This window comes from Triticum dicoccoides, chromosome 6B (genome assembly GCF_002162155.2).
Source record: "Triticum dicoccoides isolate Atlit2015 ecotype Zavitan chromosome 6B, WEW_v2.0, whole genome shotgun sequence".
NCBI lineage: Eukaryota > Viridiplantae > Streptophyta > Magnoliopsida > Poales > Poaceae > Triticum > Triticum dicoccoides.
This window is the reverse complement of record NC_041391.1, coordinates 157367750-157384774: the sequence shown is the minus strand read 5'-3', so window position 1 is coordinate 157384774 and position 17025 is coordinate 157367750. Positions and strand designations below refer to the sequence as shown.

General features: G+C 48.2%; 2 protein-coding genes across 2 annotated transcripts in view; one reads left to right on the top strand and one right to left on the bottom strand.

The window, feature by feature from the left end:
• Window positions 1-12647: 12647 nt before the first annotated feature.
• Window positions 12648-13512, bottom strand: LOC119320953 (leucoanthocyanidin reductase-like). The gene is made up of 4 exons (XM_037594848.1): window positions 13276-13512; window positions 13040-13189; window positions 12742-12927; window positions 12648-12689 (listed from the first exon to the last, which is right to left on the bottom strand). The coding sequence occupies exons 1-4, from the start codon at window positions 13471-13473 to the stop codon at window positions 12648-12650; spliced, it is 576 nt and encodes a 191-aa protein (XP_037450745.1). The 5' UTR covers window positions 13474-13512.
• A 2709-nt stretch (window positions 13513-16221) lies between these two features.
• Window positions 16222-17025, top strand: part of LOC119320952 (ubiquitin-60S ribosomal protein L40-like) — a 23497-nt gene continuing 22693 nt past the window's right edge. Inside the window, exon 1 of the mRNA XM_037594847.1 lies at window positions 16222-16497. Within this exon, the coding sequence (XP_037450744.1) occupies window positions 16222-16497 (276 nt within the window). The remainder of the gene's footprint in view (window positions 16498-17025) is intronic.

The window sequence follows — 17025 nt, the reverse complement described above, 5'->3', positions numbered from 1 at the left end:
TCGCCATTGGGTGGTAGTAGGATCTTTTATTCCTCGACCTATACTCTGGGGCTCTGACATCTCTTCTATTCGGGTTAAACGATTATACTAACTCTGACTCTAGGTTCTCGATAACACTTTCTCCCAGAGGGCCCCTTATTACAGATGATCGTCTGATGGACCAGAAGAATCCGAAGATACTCTTCGATGTTCTGAGACTTTATGGTGTCGCTTTTGCAATTCCCGACCACCGATAAATCCTTATGGATAACTACTTACACTTACCATTCATACGATCATCCCCCATTGATCTTGTTATTACAAGATACCCCGAAGTTTTCTCTATTGTTCCGAGAATACTTTGTGCCTACTGCCTAGCAGTTCTTTGCCACATGAATACCCCTTCAAATAAATCCTCGCACTTGTCGGGTATCCGCTCATCCCCAGTTGTTCATGTGTTTCACAAAAGTCTTCAAAATACTATTCGATCTTCCGAAAATCCTCTGGAGCCTTTTGCTCTTGAAATTCTTGCTTGCTTGCATTATGGTTAATCCCATAAGTCTCGTAGTCTTATTGACATTCCTTGTCATTATAATTTTGAGTCTGTTGACTCAATATGCTTGCGAATACACGCAATCATCATTGATCCTTATAAAATAACTTTCCGGCTGAGCTACCATTCTTTTAACTGGAATTGGTTCTCGACCAATCCAATTGTCGTTGATTATACCCTAAGGCTATTCAACTTATCCATCCCTAATCAGAGCATTGCTTCTGATCCCTAGATTTGGAAATCATAATTCCTTTGCATTTGACAATTGAGTTAGTCAGTTATTTCTATAATCTGATCTCCTTGCATTCTCATTCCTCTAGTTGACTACCGATGCTCACGTCAGATCACTTGTGGACCACCAGATCCTTTGTTGGATTTTATCTAACAATGCCCTTCATATTCAATAACCTTGTGAGCCTTTCCTTTGATACATAATGCCTTTGGTAAATTGTATCCTCTGCTTTCTCAACCATGCTCTGCCTTCGAGCTTGAGTTAATTACTTCTAAAGATTCTGGTATATGATTCTAAGATGCCCCGATGGGTTGAACCTATGCCTTCCTTAATATGTGTGAACTCGGAAGTTTTCACGAGTCGTACTCTTCTGGTATTTTGCCAGATAAAATTTCAACACTACAACCTCCTCGAAAGTGAGAAGTGAATGAAAGGTTATGCATTGGAGAAGTGGGAGTCGACCTTGAACTTGTGTTCATGCCCATGGACACGATGTAGATCTTATCATTAAAGCTTCTCTTAAATTAATTATCCCTTTGGTATAAGTTCATATTATATCTGGGATCTGGCCTTTTGCAATCGTGGTTCCGACCATGTTCTCTTTTAAATACCATTTCTCGTGCAAGTTTAAGCACTTGTCTTCTATAGAGCAATACCCCAGTCCAACCTCTACTTTGATCTGTCATCGAGTATTACCCCCTGGTATCTCGAGATTATCATGGAACTGCGTAACTTCTTATGTGTTCTTCATCTAGTACTACATTCTCACAGATTACAATTTTTCATGTGCCCTGAGTTATTAAACACTCAAAAGACACCGATAACTGAACTGAGTCCGCACTACGGTTCAACAACTTTTAAGTAATCTTATTTAGGTACGATTTTGTATCCGATCAAGTCATTCCTAGCCTGATCGGCTATATCATTATCGTGCTAAATTTTAACTGTGCCACCCGGTCCTTATTATCGGAACACAGCTTTCGCCTATGAGCTAAGCTTACTTTGATTTCCTCGACTTGTCGTTTCACCTCGAACCACACACTTTGATTCCGAGTTTGTGTCCTACCCATGGTTCCAATAACCTAGCGCGTCAACATTCCTTTGACTTGATGTCATCGCTGATTGATTACATATTCATGAAATCTCTCGACAAATGTGTCGTGATCATCATCAACATTCTGAGCTCTTCCAGGATATCAACTGAGTTCAGGATGAGGAATACCATCCTTGCCCATGATGATTTTTGTTATCATCGACCACTCGATTGCCTTCCGTTCAACACAAACTTTTTCGTGTTTTGTGTTATACCTTGATATCCTTGCTATCCAGCATTCGTTCTTCTTTACCTTGGGGTATTACCATCTTTTATGTCAAGAATGTCATGAGGATTACTCCACCTCTTAAGAATTCTTGGTATAGTGATACTTCTCACCATCACCATTCTTTCTTGGTCCCCGTGTTGATTCCAACAAGTGAACAGTGTTGTTTGGATTCTTTTCTTCTAGCAACCCAATTGCTTTGAAATTAATGGTCGACCGTTCATTCTTAGACTATTGATTATTGAATCACCATTCTGACATTGGTCGTGCAACCCAACCATATTTCGAGCGCACCTTTCACCCAATGTTTAATTGTGTATGTTTTCCTTGAGCCTACTTCATTATATCATTTGATCTGACAAATGCTATGTCTTTATCAACATAATTGTGTAGATCCATCTTTTTGGATACCTCGTTGAATTATCGCTGAGTCCATCAGCCACCTCCTCATCCTCTCCTTGGCTTAATGATGAACCCTTGTTCGGAACTCGCTTCCATAGTTCATTTTCCGAGAATCATATAATGTCATCTTGTCAATTGTGTTGCACCTCTTCCTCTCAGGCATCCTGAGTCTGAGATATCCTAACACCAACCAGATTTGAATCTCTGTCAGATTTGATGGTTGGAACATTTTTCCAAGAGTTATAACATTGGTCTTATTATGACCCGGTAAGGTGATGTCATGCCTAGCACACTTGGCTGGAGGGCCTATTGTTATAGTTCTTCCTTTTAGCAATGTTAACCATTCTTCCATGAGGAAATTGAAAGACTTATTCTATAAGTTATTCCTGATGAATCCATTGAGTATCCAAAGTCTGACCTTTGCTTGAAGACCATGTCAGTGCTATCTCGAAGCATGTCTATGGTACTTCAATTTTCAATAAGAACATTTGAAGCACCACGCTAAATGTTTCTTGTTGAAATTACCCAAACACCGTTGTATGGGTAATGTCACGAAATTTCTCTCCCCTACCTAAAAGGTTTTCTACATTATATCCTGTCATGGATATCCTGCTCTGCTTATCATTGGGAAGGATACACCCCTGAAATATCTGAGAATCATATTTTCCTTTCCATTATTTGGTTTAACCTTTCTGGAGATCATTTTGGTCTAAGCAGTATTAATTCCCTACTTATGTAGACCCCTCGTGTACAATTCTGTCAGTAAGATCTCGTTACCTTTGTTGATGACATTCCGGTAACCACCGATGGACGAGAACTTTGTATATTGGTCTGCCTGGTTGCAACGAGCAGGAAAATGGTTCTCTTCGTCTCTCGCCCTTGGTACCAACGTTATTGCCGACATAACTGACATGGTACCCTCTGACGTGCCTTGCTATCATGACCGGGCAAGATGTCCCTGCTCCTATTAAAAAAACCACCTGGTGGGCCCATAACCCACAGGTCCACTGGATCGAAACCTGACTCTCCTGTACACCACCTGTTCCCAAGCTTGTTCCTCGGGCTTGACTTCGTATGTAATTCACGGACCACCTGTCTAGTGATCTATTCAGGTATGAGGCGCAATACCTATTCTCGTTGCCCTGACACCCTTTCACCTTCTGATTAGGCATCGAACGATTGCCTATCCATTTGAAACTTCTCATGGTACCTTCTTACTTTGTTCTCGATATCTTCTTAAGTTTCAAATCGAGAGACACTTATGCTTCTTCCCTGAGTTAACCGTCTGATGCTCCATCTTGTTAGAATCCATCCATATAGAGTTTTCCCTTCTTACCCTTTCGTAAGTACGGTGAAGATCCTGAAGGAAGGACGACAACTTCATCATGATGACCTGAAGCAGAGGAATGAAGACATCAACGCTATGGATCGACCACCTCGAGAAGAGCAACCAAGGCCGAGAAGATTCGTTAGGATTTCGTAACCAGACCTTTCCCCCTTATTCCACCTCTTAAATCTCGGGACGAGATTTCTTGTAGTGGAGGAGAATTGTGACGCCCGGATAATCAGGCTACAGTAAAACTCTGCTAATGATGCCATGTCACCTTTGTCACTGTTGCTAAACACGTCCTAGATCGAAACGTTTCAAATTCAAAATTTGAATATTGTCAAATGTCAAAAATAAATAAATTCAAACAATAAAATAAAAATGTTCGGAGTGTGCAGATTATTGCCTAGGTAATTATAGTGCAGAAAGCACCTGTTTAGAAAAGGCCTCAATGAAATTTAAAGAATTAAAACAGAAAAGAAAAACAATAAAAAAACAAACCAAACAAAACTAGAGAGAAAAGGAAAACCCCCCAAACCCCTGGGCCAACTAGCCCAGCTAACCAAGAGCCAGGCCGCCCCCTCACTCCACCATAACCCACCCCGGTCAAACCCTAGCCCGACCGCACTACACCACTCCCCCCGATCCCCATCTCTCCCCTTGTTCCCCCACCTCACACCGCACGCACTCACACGCACGCATCGTGCCTGGGAGAGGAACTCCCCGCATCCGATCCACTCCTCCCTCCTCCCTGATCTGGCCATCGTTGCCCCGAGCACCGTCGTCGGCCGGCTCCCCGACACCGTCACCCAGGACCTTGCCGCCTCGTCCTCGACCGCCCATCGCCGGACCACCCCGCCTCGCCCCCGACGCGATACATCGAGCCGCCGCCCGAAGCCGCTCAGCGCCCCGCCGCCTTCGTCACCGGCGACCACCTCGCCGGACACCATCACCGGACTGCCTCCCAGTCATCCTCTCCGTCGCCTACTCGTCCCAATCCTCCTCCTCACCGGTCCATGTCATGCCTCGCCGCTCCCTCTCCCTATCAACGCTGGTGAGGCCTCGGGCCTCCCTCTCTCTTTCTCCCCGTGCCGTTCGACACACACACTGCAACGCCCGCATCACTGCGCTCGTCTGCCGGCGACCATGGCCGCGCGCGTGTCCAGGCGTTCCTCCGCTGCCAACCCCGCGGTCGCCGTCCCAGTTCGCGCTGACCATCGTCGCCCCCGCGGCCAACTCCGGTGCCCCGCCGCGCCACAACGGCCGTCGACCGCGCCCCTCACCCCCAGCCTCTGCTGCCCCGCTCCGATTCGTCGCCGTGGCCGACGCCCCACTGGGCGGCCACGGGCGCACGCCCACGCCCACTACCCGAACGCCCAGCCGCGTCGGGCCATGGCCTCCACCATGCCGCGCCCTGCCGGCTCTCTCGCCGCTCCGGCCGGCGCCCTGCAGCCACGGCTACCCTACCGGCGCCCCGTGGCCTGGCGCTCTCCCCTAGGTGCGTGCCCAAGCGGGCTGGCGCCCCAGCGCCCACGCCCGCTCCATTAACCGCCCGCTCCAGTGGCCAGATGGGCCACTGCCAGCAAGGTCCCACCGGCCCCCCCTTTTTCTAAAAAAAGGAAGTAAAAAAACAAATAATTAATTAGTTAAATATTTAATTAAAAAGCTAATCAACTTAATTAACTAGGGATTAATTAGTCTAATAACTGGATTAGTTAAAACTGAGAATTAATTAACTAGACCTAGCCTATGGCAGGGGGCCCCATCCCTTGTTGACCAGTCAAACGTTGACTGGTCAACTGGAACCCCCTGGCTCACCTGTCATCCACTGGTACACTTTTGTGTACACTGTGCTGGGTGCGCCTAACATTTTTAACATTTATTTTCGAATTAAATTAATTACAGAATATTGATTAAATCTTTGTAAAATAATATAAAATAAACCGTAAGTCAGATGAAAAAACTTTGTACATGAAAGTTGCTGAGAACGACGAGACGAATCCGGATACGCAGCCTGTTCGTCCGCCATGCGTCCCTAGCATAGTGAACCTGCAACATTTCACCTCCGGTTCATCTACCCGAAAACGCGAAACTTCGGGAATACTTTCCCGGATGTTTCCCCACTTCGTCGGTATCACCTACTACCGCGTTAGGGCACACCTAGCACCGCGTATTACCTCGTTATGTTTTGTGATACCTTGTTTGCTCCGTATTTACTGTTTCCTCCCCCCTCTTCTTCCCCGGTAGACCCCGAGACCGGCGCTGATTCCACCGAGTACGACTACATCGACGACGAACCCTTCTCTTGCCAGAGCAACCAGGCAAGCCCCCCCTTTGATCACCAGATATCGCCTATTCTTCTCTGTACTGCTTGCATTAGAGTAGTGTAGCATGTTACTGCTTTCCGTTAATCCTATTCAGCTGCATAGCCTGTCATTGTTGCTACAGTTGTTACCCTTACCTGCTATCCTACTGCTTAGTATAGGTTGCTAGTTTTCCATCAGTGGCCCTAGATTCTTGTCCGTCTGTTGTGCTACACTATCGGGCCGTGATAACTTGGGAGGTGATCACGGGTATATACTATATACTTTATACATGATACATGTGGTGACTAAAGTCGGGTCGGCTCGAGGAGCACCCGCGAGTGATTCACGGATTGGGGGCTGAAAGGACCTTTGTCCCAACGGCCCTCTGTGTGGATCTTTGTGGCGGAGCGTCAGGGCAGGTTGAGACTACCTGGGTGAGAGGTGGGCCTGGCCCTGTTCGGCGTTCGCGGATACTTAACACGCCTAACGAGATCTTGGTATTTGATTTGAGTTGGGTCGTTAACCTTATACGCACTAACCGCCACGTGGGACAAGATATGGGCAACCGGCGTCGTGGTATCAGCCGAAGCATTTCGTGACGTCAGCGATGGAGCGGCGCGCGCCGGATTGGACTGGAACGCCTGCTAGGCTAGGTCTGCTTTCAGCCGCCCTCGCAACATGCAGGTGTGCTAAGGGCGATGGGCCCAGACCCCTGTGCACTTAGGTTTGGACCGGCGTGCTGACCTCTCTCTTATGCCTAGGTGGGGCTGCGACGTGTTGATCTTCCGCGGCCGGGCATGACCAGGAAAGTGTGTCCGGCCAAATGGGATCGAGCATGTCGGGTAATGTGGTGCACCCCTGCAGGGAAGTTAATCTATTCGAATAGCCGTGATCTTCTGTAACAGGACGACTTGGAGTTGTACCTTGACCTTATGACAGCTAGAACCGGATACTTAATAAAACACACCCTTCCAAGTGCCAGATACAACCCGGTGGTCGCTCTCTAACAGGGCAATTAGGAGGGGATCACCGGGTAGGATTATGCTATGCGATGCTACTTGGAGGACTTCGGTCTACTCTCTTCTACATGTTGCAAGACGGAGGCTGCCAGAAGCGTAGTCTTCGACAAGATTAGCTATCCCCCTCTTATTCTGGCATTCTGCAGTTCAGTCCACTGATATGGCTCTTTACACATATATCCATGCATATGTAGTGTAGCTCCTTGCTTGCGAGTACTTTGGATGAGTACTCACGGTTGCCTTGTTCCCCCTTTTCCCCATACCTTTACCCGATTGCTGCGACCAGACGATGGAGCCCAGGAGCCAGACGCCACCGTCAATGATGATTACTACCCCGGAGGTGCCTACTACTATGTGCAGCCCGCTGACGACGACCAGGAGTAGTTAGGAGGATCCCAGGCAGGAGGCCTGCGCCTCTTTCGATCTGTATCCCAGTTTGTGCTAGCCATCTTATGGCAAACTTGTTTAACTTATGTCTGTACTCGGATATTGTTGCTTCCGCTGACTCGTCTATGATCGAGCATTTGTATTCGAGCCCTCGAGGCCCCTGGCTTGTATTATGATGCTTGTATGACTTATTTATGTTTTAGAGTTGTGTTGTGATATCTTCCCGTGAGTCCCTGATCTTGATCGTACACATTTGCGTGCATGATTAGTGTACGATTGAATCAGGGGCGTCACATCCTCCAAGTTTGGATCAGGCCCTTACTGCTCCTAATCCCCATCTTCCTCCTCAACCCTAACTTCTTCCGTATTCTTCCCTTCATCATTTCCGTCCATCACATCATTGGTGGGCGGAGCAACATAATATCGCCCTCCATCCTCCATGCCAGTCGTGTTATTCCCATCTCCTCGAATGCCATCTCCCAAGCCTCCGCCCCCTTCACGCCACCAAAATTCTCCATGTAGAAGATCTGCCTGTCATGGTGATGCTCGATCTACCAATATCCGACGGATCCAGGTGATCCATGACGGTTTAACGTGGACTCCGATGGTGCGCCGCCGAAGGATATGGTAGACCCTAGGGAAGACCTAGGGGAAAAACTATTGGGTTATCTCTGGATCACTCCAACATTTAATGCCACCAATCTCACCAATCCCTCTATGATCGCTCCGCCATTCAATGCCACCAATCCCACTATGATCGATTTCCAGTTAACTAAAGAACTCCGAGGGCAGTTGCCTGCATGATCACACCGAGGGAAACATCCCCTTTAAGATTTCGAGCACAAAGGGAGTTGGGATGAGTCAGCAATCACCACCCTTGTTTACCCAACATAGATATATTGAATTGCTAGAAATCTTTAAATACCATGCCTCCCCTAGCTTTCGGCGATGTGAGTTTCTCCGAGGACAACTAATGAAGAGATAAGGGCTACCCCACCAAAATATTTTGCCATGCAAGCGGTAATATCTTTGCACACTTTCTTTGTCAATAGGAAGCAACTCGTACTGTATGTTGGGGTCACTTGAATTGTTGATTTCAAAAGCACTTCTCTTCCTGTACAAGCTAAGTTCCTCTATGACCAACCTTGAATCTTACTCCCGATCCTATCATCAATATGATCAAGTGTGCCACTTGTTATCCAGCCAACCCCCGTTGGCGGCCCCAAATACCGTGATGATAATGCTTCCACATTAATCCTCAGAAGCTGCTTCAAGTTTGTGTGGAGGACTTGTGAAGCATTGGGATTGAAATAAACATAACTTTTCTTTTTGTTAACAACTTGTCCAGAACATGGTACATAAATCTGAAGAATTTCATTTAACTAATGAACACTCTCCACTTTAGCATTTATAAATATCAAACTATCATCATCGAAGAGTAAATAATTGACCCATGGCGAGTGACACTAACCTGAATACCTCTATCAATATATGCTCTGCCATTATTATTCTCATGAGAAGTGAAGCCTTGAGCACCAGCAGAAAAAAAATTAAACCTTGAGCACATATGAGAAAAAGATATGGGGACACCCCCCTCCCACGGAGCCTCCTCTAAGGGGTGAAATAAGGTAGCAAGTGCCCATTCACTTTGATCGTGAATCTTACTGAAGGCACACACTTTATTACGAATCACACAAATCATTCTGGAAAGCCTAGTTTGACCAACATTACTTCCAAATAATGCCACTCGACTCTGTCATAAGCCTTTAGCATGTCTAGTTTAACTGCAACAAAGGTGGACTTACATTTCTTATTCTTCTTCAAAGCATGGACACATTCATACGCTACTAGGACGTTGTCAGTAATCAAGCGTCCTAGTATGAAAGTAGATTATTCTTCTCCTACTATCTCATCCAACAAGCCTCTGAACGGGTTGGCAATGGTCTTAGCTAAAATATTGTACATGATAGGGCATAAGGCAATAGTACAATACTACGAAATAATTTGAGGATTACAGGCCTTTGGGATTAATGTGACGACAATATCATTAAGTCCCAATAGTAACTGCCCTCCATTCAAGAATTCCAACACGCCAGCCTCAATATCAGCCCCCTAGAGTATCCCAGTGATGTTGGTAGAAACTAGCAGGAAAACCATCAACTCCCGAAGCATTTGACAGTGCCATGTTTGCAGTGCTTTCTTCACCTCCTCGATTGCAAGAACTTTTTCAAGAAGTTCATTCATAAGTTCCGAGACACGAGGAGTGACAACATCTAAAAGTTTGCGCATCTCATTCAAACCTTGTGAGTGATACAACGGCTTGTAGAAATTGAGAATATTTTCCCTTACATCATCAAGATCAACACAAATAGAATATCACTTCTATGGATAGTAGTGATTCAGTTCATTCTTTTTCTTTGCACTACTTGGGCTTAAAAATAACCAGTATTACGACCCCCTTCATAATCATTGCACACGTGAATACTTCCTATTGACATAAAGCTTCTTTCAACTACATTTTCATGACCATTTCCTCTGCTGAAGGACCACATCCAACCTAGGAAGTTCTCAAGTGTTCAAGCCTTTGCTGCCACTTGCGGACTTTTTTTTGATAAATTAGCAAACTCTCTCGCGCCCCAAGCATCGACATTTTTTTGGATGGACGATAGGGTTTCAATGACACCACTTAAACCCCTCTGACTATAGGGGAACGTTTTATGCAACAAAAATTTATGTTACATGATTACACAAGAACACTATGAAGAGGCCGGTAACCACTACTACAGTGTAATAGCCTGAGACCGACGCTCCAGATGCCTTCCATGTTTTTCATGATAGCTGCGTTAATTATTTGTTTGTTGCATTCAAATTGCATCATTCACATTGCATCGACACTCCTTTGCCGTCATTTTTCAAAACTTGCATTCGTTTGTAGTTGCCATTTCTCCTCGTTGCCTATTATTGACCGTTCCGAGACCAACCACACTTGCATGAGCCAGCGATTTCATCTAATAATCATTTCCTAAGTGGGAATAGAAACGTTCTTGGAATGGGTTGAAAGTTGACGTTTGGTCTTGTTATTTTGTAGGTAGACTGCCTGCCAAATTTTGTCGCACTAGGAGGTCGTTTGATACCCCAACTGTTAACCTTGTGTAGCACTGTTGTTGGTTTAATTGTCGGACTTTTTTGGTATTAAAATCTTATGTCGGGCCACTCGTCTTCCCTCTCATCTCAGCCATGGCCTCTCTACATAACCCACATATCCCAAGCAACACCACCTCTGTTCGGAACTGTCCGATTGCAATCGGAGCGTCCAAATCAGCCTCAAATCCCCCAAACCTAGACCCCTGCCTATTTAAGCCATGCCTCCCTTCCACTTTCGGAACCCTAGCCTACCCTGACCCTTCTCCTACCCACAACCGCCGCCACCCCTCACAATTTCCGAGCCGGTCAACCCCCACAACTAACATAAACTGAAATTTTAGGTGAACTATCGTTAGACGTGTTGCCCATAGCATTGCTTAACTGATGGTGCAGAGCTGACGCAGACGACCAATGCATGTCTAGCTAGTAAGGGTGGTTAGGCCACTCCCGGACCGAAAGGATGGGTGTCTGAACCATACCTGCTAAAAAAAGCATGTCTAGGAGCTTGAACAGAGCCCAGGGCCGTGACACGCACATGGGTGGATGCGGGCAACACCAGCTCGAAATGACCGAATAGCAGGACGACTGGGCAACCAACCTCCAAAGCCACCTCCAAGAGTCTATTTTCTGGCTTATATTTTAATTTCCATCCGTTCATTCGTTTGTATCGTTCCCTTATATTTTAACTTCTGGGTTGTAGTTGGTCTCTGGGCCAATGACGTAACAGGTCGACTAGGTCTGTTAGTTACAGATGGAGCTACATGAGAGAAAATCAACTCACATGGGGCTACCGGCTGAATGGGTGCATTTCAACATAATTATCTTAGGAGCGCCACATGAGATGAATGCTGTGGCGAAGAAGATAGAAAATGAAAAGAAAAATATTGTCCTTTCTTAATTAAGAGATGATCTAGCAACAAATCTCTCATTACATATTTAGGGATACTAGTAAGATAATAAGAGTAATAAACAACCCAATAATGCTAAACTTACGTAAACCTACGTTCTATCCTCTCTAAAACAATCAGCCCAAGTCAGCCAGTACGTAAGCTACGTACTGGCCTAATTTTCCTTCCAACCAGATTAGCCCAAATCAGCCAGTACGTAAGCTTTACATAGGTGCAGCAAAGCCCTAAATAACCCATAACTTGTAGCTCCAAAAAAAAACATACCAATTGTACGTCATGCTTTATTATCATCTTTAGATTATCGTGGCAAGTGTAAGATCAGACACTGTTATCAACCGTTGTACATCCTTTACCGGCCAAGAGCAATTTTCGGCTGGAAACAAAACGGCGGGGGGAGACGTATATTTTTTACCGGTATATTTATAAGGAAAACGATAATCCAAAGGAGGCCTCAAAATAGAAAAACAAAGCGAGACAAGCGTTGCCGGGTTGCACTCTTCTCGATCTGACCTAAGCACACGTAGGATAAACTGCCAATCTCTCCACCCTCGTCGCGTTGCTTTTCTTGCTGCTCTCTTGAGCTTCTTCCTCCAGGTGGAGGCCATGAGCGTAGTCGTCGAAGCATTCGTCAATTGTTCTGAAGGGCATGTCAGGGTAAAGGTCTCGATACTTCAACGTCTCTCGACCCGTCGATGCCGAAGTTGGTCTGGCAGCCGTTTATAAATATGTCGTGCGTCAGCGAAGCGACTATGCTCTCCGGGATGATGTCATCTGCAATGCATAAGATGAATCAGATTTTCAAGCCAAAATTACGTTGAATCTCAAGCTGCATGAGTAGGTACCTGCAGCCATGGAGCAAGTGCTCCTCGCTAAGCGTGACGCGCGGCAGTGTGCGGCCGATCTTGCTCTCCCAGAGGCAGGCCATCTCGTTGGTGCTGAGGAGATTGCATGCGGGGCGGAAGTGGACGACCTTGTTGATGCTCCGGGCGTCGTACGCGGCCTTGACCGTGAACTTGCCAATGTCAGTTCCAGCCACGAAGAACGCTGTGCAGTGCAGACAGAATCGCTGAGTCACGGTAAAGGAACAAAGAGAAAGGCAAGGCGTGGGTATACCTCTGACGGTGCCATCGCCGTAGACCTGGAAGCGGTCGAGCGGCGGGCACACCTCGGACGGGTGCATGTTGTCGAAGTATGGCCAGCCGGCGATGGAGTTGCAGCAGATGTAGGTGTAGGGCACGCCGGCCGCCTCCGCCGCCCGCCGGACACGCCGCTTCTCCTCGTAGAACCCCACCCCGGCCCCCACCGGGCGCGCCCTGTCCACGTCGTGCCCGAACTCCGACGGCAGAAACCTCTGTTGTGCACATGCAAGTCCGTTATGCATGCAGATTGCGGGCGTGTGCGCGCACGTACGTCACAGTGCAGTGGACACACAAACTTGCAAGTGCTGGCGCGTGCGTGCGTACCTTGACGGTGCCGGCGGCTTGGATGGCTTTGATGAGGCCGAGCTGGTCGAGGATGTTGGCGCCACCCATCACCGAGATCACCACCTGGATGCCGTGCGCGCGGAGCGCCGGCTCCACGGACCTCCTGCCGTCTTTCCCATCGACGCGTCCCTGGCATTTCAGACTTTCAGAGGGCGCATACTTGAACATCTGCACTACATACAGTATATGGGTGTCTCGTGTCTGCATGATAATACCTCGACGACCAAGGCGCCTTTGCGTAGGAGCGCGTCGACGGAGGCCGCGCGCGCGGGGCAGGCGTTGCCGGGGCGGACGAGGATGAAGGTCCTGCGCCCGCTGTCGAGGCAGGCCTCCGCCACGAAACGACCGATGAAGCCGGTGGCGCCCACGATGAGTGCCGGGCCGGAACGAGGTACTTCCTCGCAAGGCGCCATCGCTTCCGTCGTTGTGCCTAGCTTGCTAGAAGCTGATGACCAGATGGTGGCAGTTCAAGCAACCGGCTGACAGACGACGACGGGCAGAGTTGAATCTTATATAGAGGTTGTCTTTGTGGACCTTGTACCCTACTTGTCACTTGTCGGGCAGGTCTGGTTACAGAAGAAGAGTAGGTAAACACATGGACATGGTAGCCCAAACTCAAACGTTAGGTGCTGCTGAATCCTAGTTTTGCCAGATCCAACGGTAAGGGACCAGATCCACATTTGAGTGGTAAATGGTCAGCGACCATCTGTAGGAATCAGATGCTCCTGTATCGTGCAAAATTTCTGCACAACTGTCTCTCCGTTCGTGTCAAACGGGCAGTATGATCTCTGGGCCTAATTCAACCAAGTTTAAATGAGTAGTTTAATTTATTACAACTCATCAAATAAATAGTACTTTGAGAAATCAACAAATAGTTCAACAATACAATATCAAACGCACAAATCATGATGATCTTCGGCGGCCATTTCAAGCCCACCAGTCCTCAATGAGATCCTTCTTTAGTTCATTATGCGCTGCCGGACGTCGAATGGCATGATAGGAACTGGCCACCCTTTCAACCCTCCGCCGCACTCGCACGGGATATACCAAGAGCTCATACTGAGAGTAGTCTACATCTTGGCCATGCTCATTCTCGATGATCATGTTGTGCATGATCACACAAGCATGCATTATGTACCAAAACATCTTCTGATCCCAAAATCTAGTCGGTCCTCTCACAATAGCAAATTGGGCTTGCAAAATCCCAAAAGCTCTCTCCACATCTTTTCTAGCCGCCGCGTGAGCATTTTGGAAGTCAAGATATTTCTTACCTTTCGGTTTTTTCAACGGCTTCACAAATGTTTGCCACTTTGGGTAGATGACATCCGTAAGATAGTAGCCATGATTGTATGTACGACCATTAGCTACAAACTGCACCGGTGACAGTTTACCATTTGCAATCTTACTCATCAGTGGTGACCGGTTGGCAACGTTGATGTCATTCAAAGATCCACACATTTCAAAAAAAGCATGCCAAATCCAAGTCTCGTGATCGGTGACCGCTTCAAGGATTATAGTGGAACCCTTTTCTTGTCCATGGAATTGTCCATGCCATGCCTTTGGACAATTCTTCCAACTCCAATGCATGCAATCTATTGAGTCTAGCATACCTGGGAACCCGCGAGCTTTGTTCATCTACAATAGCATTGCGACATCTTCAGCATTGGGAGTTCTCAAGTACTCCGGGTCAAACACTTGCACAATTCTGATTGCGAAGCGCTTGACACACATGATTGCTTGGCTCTCACCCATGGCCAAGTGGTCATCAACTAGATCAGCCGGAATACCGTATGCCAACATACACAAAGTGGCTGTCACCTTCTGAAACGTGCTATGCCCGAGCTCTCCGACGGCATTCCTCCTCTGCTGAAAAAATCGGTCATGGCTCGCTAGTTTCTCTACAATGCGCCTGAACAACTCGGTGCTCATCCTAAACCGGCGACGAAAGTAGTACTCGGGGCATGTGGGATTCTCCACAAAATAGTGCCTCATCAATCTGTTGTGGGCATCAATCCTATCCCTTCAAATTTTCTGCCGACCCATAACTGAACCAGCGTGCTTCGGTTTTTTATTGATGTGCATAGCTAGGATCATTGTAAGATCCTCCTCCTCTTCCATATCAAATTCTTCTTCAGAAGAGTTATAGCCCGAACTCATCTAAAATGTTCAAAACTAGGCTATAAACAACATGCACCAGATTTCATGCAAAAAAGTGGAAATTCGAAGCAATACATACCTTGCGGGCGTTTTGTCGAACACCTTGTGTTCGCTTAATCGGCGGTGGGCAGCCAGGCGTTGTTCGTCGGAGACTGCCGCGCGCAACGGCGGTGCTGACCAAAGAGAGAGGGAGGAAGCCGCGCCCGCGAGGGAAGAGACCGGGGAAGCGCCGGAACGGTCGCCGGAAAAAATGAGGTGGCGGCGGCGCGGCTGGATGGGTTGGTGAAATGAGAGCGAGCGCTCGAGAGTCCAGCAAGCGGAAGCGGACGCAGCAAATAAGCGGCGCGCGATGGCGTTTCCTCCCGCACGCTGAATTACATATGCCGCGCGCACGATTTTTACGCGTCCGCTGGAGCGCCGCAAATAATAGCGCGCGCTAAAACCACTACATTTTCGACGCGGCGTATTAATAGCGCGCCTGTTGAAGATGCTCTTAGTCGAGCCCCACGACAAATGCTGATGGCATTTGCCTCGCCGAGAGACGTGGCAGTAGTTACCATTTTTACGCCTGTGTAACTTGACGGGCGCGCTTCCTTTCGTTGGGAAAATAAAAAACTTGACGCACCAGCTACGGACCGGAACGTGGCCGCCGGCAAAATAGCATAAGACCGCAACGGAAGCAACAAACAAGGAGGAAAGAAAGCACGTACGAAGGGGAGAGTAATCAAGGATGCAGAGAGTTATTTACTCAAAACCATCACACTTTGAGCTAGGGTAATAACTTAGTATCATATTTGAGTCAGGGCACAAGAAATCACCAATTTTGTGCCTGTCTGATTTGCTCGTGAAAACAGTGAAACCGACATGTGAACCCCATATGTCAGGCTGATGTGGCATGCTTGTGTGGACAATTTTGCTGAGTTGGATGGGTCCCACCTGTCAGCCTTTGTCTTCTTCCTTTCTCTCCAATCAATCAACCAACCCCGACCACAATCTTATCCGCAATGCCGCCGGAGCCCAACCCTGGCAAGCCACCCCACCACCCGCGAGCCGCCCCAACCACCTACCATCCATCAAAGGCGTCTCCTGCGCGGGACCTCATCCTCGTGCTCGGACTAATGGAGGCGGAAGCGGTTGCAACGTCGGGCCCCATGGACGCCACGGCAGAGTACGCGTTGGCGGCGCTGGAGGTGCTCTACGCGGCGGCTGGCGGCACTGCGGCGGTGCGCAGGGAAGCCGTGGCCTCACCTGTATTGGCGCGCGGCGGTTGGCGGCACAACGTCAGTGCGCAGGGAGGCCGTGACCTCATCTGTGTTGGCGCACGCCATGGAGGGCATGTCCTGCTGCGGTCGCGAGTCCGCCATCGGCGTCCCCTGCGCCCAAGCCCACCATCGCCTTCACGTCACAGAAGACCACCATGGGCGCCACCGGAGCTTCTCCTTGTCGCGACTGCATCAGCCGACTCCCCAATGAGCCGCCGCGCGGCCTCGCCTGGTCGCGGCACCGCCGAGGCTTCTCCTTGTCCCGACTGCATAAGGCGGCTCCCCGATAAGCTGTCGCGCGGCCTCCACTAGTAGAAAAAGGGCCTATAGTCCCGGTTGGTGAGGGCCTTTAGTCCCGGTTCATTTACAGGGACTAAAGGGTCGGTACTAATGCCCTGACCCTTTAGTCCCGGTTCAATCCAAAACCGGGACAGATGGGTCTCCACGTGGCCTGTTCGCTGAGCCCAGGCAGGAGGGCCTTTGGTCCCGGTTGGTGGCACCAACCGGGACCATTAGGCATCCACGCGTCAGCATTTCTGGGGCTGG